Source organism: Trachurus trachurus (assembly GCF_905171665.1).
Source record: "Trachurus trachurus genome assembly, chromosome: 7".
Lineage (NCBI taxonomy): Eukaryota > Metazoa > Chordata > Actinopteri > Carangiformes > Carangidae > Trachurus > Trachurus trachurus.
In genome coordinates, this window is record NC_139901.1 from 7,519,931 (window position 1) to 7,529,916 (window position 9,986).

Below are 9,986 nucleotides of genomic sequence, written 5' to 3' on the forward strand. Positions count from 1 at the left end.
TAAACTATGGTGCTAACCCTAAGCAGCCACTCGTCATCTCTCCGTTCAGAAGTTTGATCACAGGCTAAGTAGGCATAACTTTATTGATAGCTTGCGCTGTAATACGGCATTTTAGCTATGTTCTGAGCAACATCTTTGTGACTTGGACCTTAAGACGCGGACTTCAATGCACAAATGAAGGTAACGTTACTATCGACAGTAGTTAGACCCTTAATGTCAATTGCTAAGATGCTAATATGTCTCGCCTTCTTTTAATGTTTAGGTAACTGCTAACATTTTTAAAGTGAATCATTTAGTTTTTAATTTTAAAAGCTGGCATGTGAGATCAAACCATTAAGGTGACATCCAAGTTAAGCTAAATAAAGCTTCATGCTAAAGGGAAACTATGCAAGTCTTGTCGCTTTTCCTCTGTTTTGCTAAGTTACCCCACCGCCTGGCCATGTGCATTTGTTTACAAAAATACATCCACGGAGCGGTGGATAACGTTATATAACACATTCGATGTTACGACGTGTGTGTAGTGTTAACTGTCATAAACAAAAGATTGTGGGTTTTGTTAAACGATACTGTTACCTTCCCTGTACTGTACTTACAGGATGGATGACCTAAGTAAATTCCTGAGGGAGAGAAATGTCTCTGAGGAAACAGTAGAAGCCCTGGAGCAACAGAAGGTGGGCTACTTAACTGTAAAAGCACCCTATTCCACGAAAAGGGAATACTTTTCATGGACATTTCTTGACTAACAGCTTTCTTGTATAGTTGTTTCCTGAAACTCAACATAACTAGGCTAGATGTTATCAAAAGCCCCATGACAAGGTCATCTATCGGAAATCACTGTTTTTTAACCAAATGCATTTTCCATTTTTAGATTGATGCCAGCACCATACTGCTGATGACGGATGAAGAACTGAAGCATTATTTGCCATCCTATGGGGATCGCCTAGCAGTACTTGCATTTTGCAGGCGCAGGGATGACAGCCCCTGCAACACTCGCAAAACAAGACTGTATGAGCGCTTAAAAAACAAACTGTCAAAAAGAAAATCTTGTGAAGGAGACAGTAGCTCACACGAAGGCCAACCAAGTCAGAAAAAGAATGCGATAAAGACAATAAGAAAAATTGAAATGGGATGGATGCATTATGATAATGAAAATGAGGTTTTCAAGCAAGTGAGAGCCAAACGAGGAGGAGGAACAAGAAAACTCAACGTTTCAAAGGATGCTCAGAAAAGGGAATTGATACAGGAAGCAGCTCGCCTCTTCTTTCCAAATGGGAGAAATAGTCTGGGATCCTTAACAGATTTTGAGTTAGATCTCACAAATTATCAAGAGGTTCCACTTGATGAGGTGACCACAGTTGGGAAGTTGTACCAGGAGACAAAACTTCCTCTTCTTCGTTTTTATCTGACCACACAAACAAAAGAACACAATGACAGACCACCCAGCCCAGATTCGGCTCCATCTGTGGAAGGGCAGGAGAGAGCTCAGTCCTCTACTACACTCGTTAGTGTTGCAACTTCCAAACCATCAGATACACTTGAAACAGTCAGCCCTGATGTGCTATTTGTTGGAAGTAATGTAATTGCTGAAGGTTTGCAGTTAGTGTATGAAACAGATGGCAACATTGAGGATGTTTTGGAGAGCAGCAACATTGTTTTTGTTGGAGACTTTTCTGAAAATGAACCACAGAATTTGGATGATACATTGCTGCAAGCCGCGCCATCTAATGAGAGAGTGAAGAAAATATTGGTTGTTCACAGGGGGCAGGTATTGCAAGAGCTCATTGCTCATTTCAGTGATGATGGACTTACAGAGGCTGACATTAAAATCCAGCTTGTACTGCCAGATGGAAATCCTGAGAAGGCACATGATGATGGTGGAGTTGTGAGAGACTGTCTCTCAGAATTCTGGACTGAATTTTATGACCAGTGCACAGTGGGAAGTACATGGAAAGTACCTTTCCTGAGACATGATTTTGGAGAGCAGCAGTGGGAGAGTGTAGGCAGAATAATTGCTTTTGGATGGGAGAGAGAGAAATATCTTCCTGTGAAGATTGCACCTGTCCTATTAGAGCAAGCTGCTTTGGGTTATGTGAAGAGTGATTTGGTGGAGAATTTCCTTAAATATTTGCCTGAATCTGAGCGTACAGTATTTGAATCTTGGCAATCAGATTTTGACACTGTTGATCAGGAAGAGTTACTTGAGATCCTTGATAACAACAGCTGCAGAAGGATACCAACAGCCAGCAATGCCAATGAAATCCTCCAAGAACTTGCCCACAAAACGCTTATCCAAGAGCCTGCATATGTGATCGAGCAATGGGCAAAAATACTCAGCATGGCTAAACACAGCCTTCAGGAAATCAGCAAAGTGTATGAAACACTGCAACCAACTGTGAGAAAGGTTTTGAAGTCCCTCACCTTCCCAGAGGAAATGAATGTCCACCAGAAGGACATTCAAAAGTACCTCACTACATACTTAAGGAACACTGATATGCAGCATCTGTGTTTGTTCCTCAGGTTCTGCACAGGTTCAGATCTATTCTTAGGGAAGGACATCATAGTTGAGTTCAATCAGATTCAAGGTTTCCAAAGAAGACCTGTGGCCCATACATGTGGCTGTGTGCTGGAGCTGTCAGTCCATTATGATAACAACCCAGACTTCAGCTCTGAAATGAACAAGGTGTTGTCCTCCAATGTGTGGGTAATGGACATAATCTAACTCAGTCAAGACAGTATTTGTATATGAAACATAAAATGTTCATTTCCTGTTATCAGTGACCATGTGTCCATCTGTAAAACATTACAGTGTTGAAATTGTTGAACAGGTAACTTTACAGTAAAATGACAATACATTTCTTGTTAGCCAGTCATTTGCTAAGCAAATAACATGACATAATAGCATCACAGTAGTGAAGATCAACAGTGGCAAACATCAATTTGACTTATGTTACTTTGCACCTTTGAGAATCTCATCTATCAAGGTCAATGCAAAAATGTTTTTACTTTGTCTTTGTATTATTATTATTTTTTGGAGCCACCTGACAGTACTTTTTTTTGTTAAGTCACTCCTGGGCTTACATTTGGCTATCTTTATTGACAGTTAAGTTCAAGGCCAAAACATGTTTTTGTGCAAACACATGCCTCAAGAAAAGGTCTTTAATAATGCTCATATAAAATAGCTGTTCTACTATTGTTTATTGTTGTTAGCAGGTCATTTGCTAAGCATAATAACATGACATAATAGCATCACAGTAGTGAAGATCAACAATGGTAAACATAATAACTTATGTTACTTTGCACCTTTGAGAATCTTATCTATCAAGGTCTTTGCAAAAATGTGTTTATCTTTGTATTTTTGTTTTTGAGCCACCTGACAATCCTTTTTTTTGTAAAGTCACTTATGAAGAGTTAAAATTTGGCTGTCTTTAATGACAGTTAAGTTCAAGGCCAAAACATGTTTTTGTGCAAACACATGCCTCAAGAAAAGGTCTTTAATAATGCTCATATAAAATAGCTGTTCTACTATTGTTTATTGTTGTTAGCAGGTCATTTGCTAAGCATAATAACATGACATAATAGCATCACAGTAGTGAAGATCAACAATGGTAAACATAATAACTTATGTTACTTTGCACCTTTGAGAATCTTATCTATCAAGGTCTTTGCAAAAATGTGTTTATCTTCTTTGTATTTTTGTTTTTGAGCCACCTGACAATCCTTTTTTTTGTAAAGTCACTTATGAAGAGTTAAAATTTGGCTGTCTTTAATGACAGTTAAGTTCAAGGCCAAAACATGTTTTTGTGCAAACACATGCCTCAAGAAAAGGTCTTGGTGTAAATCTTTAATAATGCTCATATAAAATAGCTGTTCTACTATTGTTTCTTGTTGTTAGCAGGTCATTTGCTAAGCATAATAACATGACATAATAGCATCACAGTAGTGAAGATCAACAATGGTAAACATAATAACTTATGTTACTTTGCACCTTTGAGAATCTTATCTATCAAGGTCTTTGCAAAAATGTGTTTATCTTTGTATTTTTGTTTTTGAGCCACCTGACAATCCTTTTTTTTGTAAAGTCACTTATGAAGAGTTAAAATTTGGCTGTCTTTAATGACAGTTAAGTTCAAGGCCAAAACATGTTTTTGTGCAAATACATGCCTCAAGGAAAGGTCTTCTTGATCTTTTTCTTTGATAATGCTCATGTAAAACAGCTATTCTACTGTTGTTGTCTTATTTTTGGCTGCCATGACCAGGTTTTCCCATCAGCAGCAAATGGTTAAAAATGTTTAACTGTCTTTGTTCAAATGTTCTTGATGATGAATTTGTCACAATTACAATTGTTATCCTGCACTGTGTGGTGATGTTATTTTACTGACAATATTTAGAAGAATGTTCTGCTATACTATACAAAAGATGTAATACACTTTTATCAGATAAAACTAAACATAACCAAAGAAATAAACAAATACATTTACGTATTAAGTGACACATAAGGCCCATAGGCCTACTTTACTCCCTCAGCCCATCATTAATCAATTGGCGAAGTCTAATATACAGGTCAGTAATTGCAAACACATCATCGGACATCTCCAGGTTGTGCTCAGCAATCAGTTCCATACATAAGTGGAACATGTCCTCATCACAAGGATAGTCCTTAAAGCTGCAGTCCTCTTGACAAATTTCAATCTTCATTGGCTCAACTGGCCGCAGGAAATCCTGTGCCCCATAAAGACTGGGGACCGCATGCATGATGGAAGGGCGACCATTGGGAGCCCGAGGATTGTTTGCTCTTCTTATCCGATGGTTATTCCAGGCAGTTACAACTGCATCAAGCTCCTCCTGCAAGAGATAGAATAAAATGTTTCATAGAGAGTAATCAGTGCTTTATGCCGTTATCTCATGTTTAGTGACGCAAATTAACTTTGTGTGACTTTTTTCACTTAATTAGGCTTAAGTGTAGGCTAAATAACCTTTGTTTACACACACACACACACACACACACACACACACACACACACACACACACACACACACACACACACACACACACACACACACTTATTTATTACAGTAACTTTACAAGTTTGCAAGATTGGGATGCTTGTGTGCGAGCTGGTGAATTGGTTCTACATTCCGCCAGTAGATGGCAGTAGCAGCTTGTTGATGTGGGTGACTGTCGCTGTGATACCTCCTCAGAGGAAGTAGGCTACACTCATTCAAGGTTTAACGACGTGATAACCATGGTGATAACTCACAATGTACACACAAGCCCCAGTATGTTCTGCTTAACCCAGTTGTATTCAGTTATATTTAACTTTGTTTGTGTAGAATGGTAAGATGTAGGCTACGAGGCAGCTAAGCTAGCATCGGCCGCTAATGATATCGACATGTTAGCTTCGATCTTTAGTTCTGGTTATTTACCTTGTGATAGGAGATTGTATGGTGCAGGTGTGGCACCCTGGTCATTTTAATCAGTTTATTTATTTGTGTAGACAGACAGACAACGGGTGGTTGCTGCGGGCCCCCGTTGTCGTGGCAACAAGTGTCAGCTGAGAGGAAGTCCAGCCGCAACAGTTGTAGCCTAGTAGTTTCCGTTTGAGCTAGCCTACAACTAAGTGTATGTGTTTATCTGTTTGTCTTTTCAGACTGCTGTAAATAATAAATACAGTGTGTGTTACAACTTCAGGTCGAACTTGGCTTCAGTATACTTTATTTTATTGTTGTTATTTTTCGTCGCTCCTGATTGTGTTAGATGTTGTCATGGTGACAGTAGTTTACACTCAGAGGATTTGAGATTTCAGTGAGTGATCAGCAATATAATCATCGTGCACATGAATCTTCAGTGTTAGCCTATCATTCAGTACGTAACATGTGAAAAAGAGCTGACAAATAAATTTTCCTTTGGGGAATAGAATATAGGCTAATAGAAAGACGTGTATCCATCCCTCCCTGAAGGGAAGTTCAAGCAGCTTACAAGAGAACACATCACAAAAAAGATAACACAGAGAGCAAATAACCTTAATAATTCATATATAGGCCTACAGCTGCTTGTTAGTTAACCAGCCAACAGTGTAAAAATTAGCAAGGGCAAGCAATAGATTTTAGTATAGGCCTACTGTACCTGTATGGTATTTTGGAAGCAAAACTGGATCAGTGATTTGTCAATGAAGCTGCCAGCAAAATGTCCGTCTGCTTTCAGTTGATCAAAATGGTCCATCCAGAACTGGGTGCATTCGCTTCTCAAGGTGCACCACCAGCGTTCGATTCTCTGATTACCGGTACTTGGACCAAAAGTGACACACTCCGCTCCATTCTCATCCTCTCTGTTGCAGAGAAACCTCTGCATCTCTGCAAGGTGCGTGTTTTCAGTCCCGTGATCCATCCTGACTCTGTGTGGGCATCCACTGTTTTCACTCACGGCATCAATAAAATACCCCGCAATAATTCGGGGATCGCTGTTGGTTTTGAACGCCTCGAGCCATATCATCTTCCGAGAGAAGCCATCTATGCACCCACTAACACATATGCCGTAAGGCTTCAACTTGTCGTACCCGTCCACATGCCAAACATAATTTGGACCACGACTGACATAAATGCGCCGTCGCAAACGGTTGTGCGCACGGAGATCGACCCCATTTCTGTCCAGTAGCCTCATTAATTGACGCACAGTTTCCCTGTCTGTGATGAGTCCGGCCATCCAACATTTCTGGTGCATCCATCGGTATCCGTGCTGTTGGCCAGATGTTTGCAGCTGTTGGGATATGAAGGAGGCCACCTCTGCTTCATCTGTTTTATTTCGTCTCCGCCAAAGCTGGTTCCTCTGCAGCTTTCTCTCCAACGTCCGAAGGCTTAACTTAATGTCATGTACTTCTTCCAATAAGGTTAAAATCTCACGATTTGTAAACCCACGTCTGAAGTAGTCTTCAATGATGAGATCCATTTTAGTGCTAGACTAGACTAGCGTAGCTTCATTTCCTGATTAGAAGTAGGCCTATCTCAATATTTTGACTTAGTATCTCATAATTTCGATTTAGCTATCTCATAATTATGACTTAGCTATCTCATAATTTCGACTTAGTATCTCATAATTATGACTTAGTATCTCATAATTTCGACTTAGCTATCTCATAATTTCGACTTAGTATCTCATAATTATGACTTAGTATCTCATAATTTCGACTTAGTATCTCATAATTATGACTTAGTATCTCATAATTTCGACTTAGTATCTCATAATTTTGACTTAGCTATCTCATAATTTCGACTTAGTATCTCATAATTATGACTTAGTATCTCATAATTTCGACTTAGTATCTCATAATTTTGACTTAGCTATCTCATAATTTCGACTTAGTATCTCATAATTTCGAGTTAGTATCTCATAATTTCGACTTAGCTATCTCATAATTATGACTTAGTATCTCATAATTTCGACTTAGTATCTCATAATTTCGACTTAGCTATCTCATAATTATGACTTAGTATCTCATAATTTCGACTTAGTATCTCATAATTTCGACTTAGCTATCTCATAATTATGACTTAGGATCTCATAATTTTTTTTCTCAAGTGGCGGAAATGGGCTTCCATAGCGGCGCCATCACACTCGCTCGCAAAAAAAAAAAAAAAAAAGACAAGAAAAAAAGGAAAAAAAAAACGCACTCACGCACATTTTGTCTGAAGGAGGGAAGCGCGTCACAGCATCATTTTTATTAAATCATAGTTTTCTCTAAATTAAGACAGTGTGAGGGACTATTTTTCACCCAGCCCCCCAAACGCTATGTAAAAAAAAAAAAAAATGCGTGTATCGTTTAGGGATTTTTTGCTAAACGTTTACAGTTTCATTCCGTGTAAACGTTTACACGTGTACACAGTCACACCCCTATGTGTATGTGGTTATATACTGTATATACAGTATACTGTATGTTGTCAGCCAAACTATGTACTATCAAACATAATAAGGCATCTATAGTTATGTTGTTTATTTATTGTCTTAGCCTACTCTGTTTTTCATTTATGCATGTATCTTTATTGTTTTACATTATTCATTCATGTATGTATTTTTATATTCACTGTATGATCATTCAGTTGATTGCTTCTTTTTCCTACTCATTTTTGTCATAATTTAATTGTTTCTTATTTTTTGCCTTTGTTTGTAACACATTTGGTCTTTGACAAATAATAAAATAAAATAAAAAATGTTTATTTATTATCATAGTATTGTTACTATTTTATAACCTATTATAGTATATATTGGAATTAACATAGGGATTTAATAAGCTTCAGCTTCTTCCCACTCCATTGTTAAGTTTCGTTGTTTTATTTTGCGTTGTTGTGTTGTATTTATGTCCTTCTTTTACTCTGTGTAAACTTTCATTCATTCATTCACAATCACAGGCTGATCTGTACTGAGGTCGATGTGTGTGTGTGTGTGTGTGTGTGTGTGTGTGTGTGTGTGTGTGGCACCCTCACCTAAGGTTGGTCATGTTCCTCAGGGCCAGACTGCGGACCATGGGGTTTGGGTCCTGACAGTCTTTCCTCAGCGTGTTGATGACCAGCAGAGACAGCTCCGGGTTTAAGGCGGCGTAGGAACAAAGGAAGACGTAGACCAGTTTCTTCTGGACTACATCCACCGTGGCACACGCTTTGACCATTTCACTGAACAGGCCTGATACGTCCACACCCTGCGACATGGCCCTGAGACAGAGGAAAGAGAGGAGCAAAGGGAAAAGAAAAGAAAGAGGAAACAATGACAATAAAATGTGTCAGGTTTGTTGCAGTGTCACTCCTGCTTGCTGGGTGCGTGGGTGCGTGTCTGTCTGTCACCTACCTGATGACTTTAAGGATGGTGTTCCTGTAGCGCAGCGGGTCAGACTGGACATTGGGGTTGGACAGAGCTCTCCTCAGCTCTCGCACTGTGTCCTCACTGCCCAGATAAGGCATGGTGGCCGCAGACAGCTGATGCACAGAACACACACAACACTGATCACTTTACACACCATGGGAAACATTAGCCTTTTGCAAAAAAAAAAAAAGCAACTACAGGGCCTGCTGACGTTTAACTGAAACAAGGACGACACTTATGAAAGGGATAATATTAAATTATAGGAGGATAAGTCAGGCTTTCATGTGAATTATTACAAACTAGAGGAGAATATGTTAGGCCAGAGGGAGAGTAAGTCAGGTTTTGATCTCAGACATCATAAACCAGGGGAGTACAATTCAAGCTATTGCGTGAACTATTACAGAACAGATAATAAGTCAGGCTTTTATTTTAATAAATACAATGAGCAGGAGTAAGTCAGGCTTATCACGAGAGTCATTGCAGAAATTTGATTCACTGACACAGAGACGTGTCAACCTCATACATCAAAATGATCACACGCTACAGCTCGCCTCTCTTAACATATAGATTTGTTGGCAACATTACCGTTTAATACTTTATAATAGATCTCATCTGCAGTCCGCTCTCCCTGGATGACTCGATTGTTTACGCCGGGCACACATCTGTTTTTCCCATAGGGTTTTTCCTGTCACTACCGGAAGTGACGCTGTCTTCGTGTACTGAGGGAGTGTTTTTAAACCTGTAGTGATAGTATTTTTACGCCAATAAAAGTTTACAAAAAAAATAAAATAATGATTGAGTAGTTTTACCCCGTGAAAGTGGTGTCTTAACTCCAAACAAAAAAGATTAAAAAACAAAAACAAAACACAAACACTTCCGCCTTTTCTTCTTCTACCTCTGTATTTAGTCTGTGTCTAGCCAGGTGCCGCCCCCTGCTGGCGACAGGGCGCTTGACCAGTCCCTGAACTACAGCTGTTCGTCTGGGACGTAAAGCACCGCACACCGGCCACTGCAATGTGTACATTTCACAGACCCATTGAGACAGAAGAGAATAAGAATTAAAAAGTAAAAAAAAAAAAAAAAAAAAAACACAATACAATCTATTAGAAATAAAATGTGTTTGTTTCAGAAATGCTGC

General features: G+C 39.1%; 1 protein-coding gene across 1 annotated transcript in view; it reads right to left on the reverse strand.

The window, feature by feature from the left end:
- ap4b1 (adaptor related protein complex 4 subunit beta 1) overlaps positions 1-8,956 on the reverse strand; it is a 32,586-nt gene extending 23,630 nt beyond the window's left edge. Inside the window, exons 1-2 of the mRNA XM_083974952.1 lie at positions 8,834-8,956; positions 8,476-8,700 (exon numbers count right to left, since the gene is read on the reverse strand). Of these exons, the coding sequence (XP_083831078.1) occupies positions 8,476-8,700; positions 8,834-8,946 (338 nt within the window). The 5' untranslated portion in view covers positions 8,947-8,956. The remainder of the gene's footprint in view (positions 1-8,475; positions 8,701-8,833) is intronic.
- Positions 8,957-9,986: the final 1,030 nt, after the last annotated feature.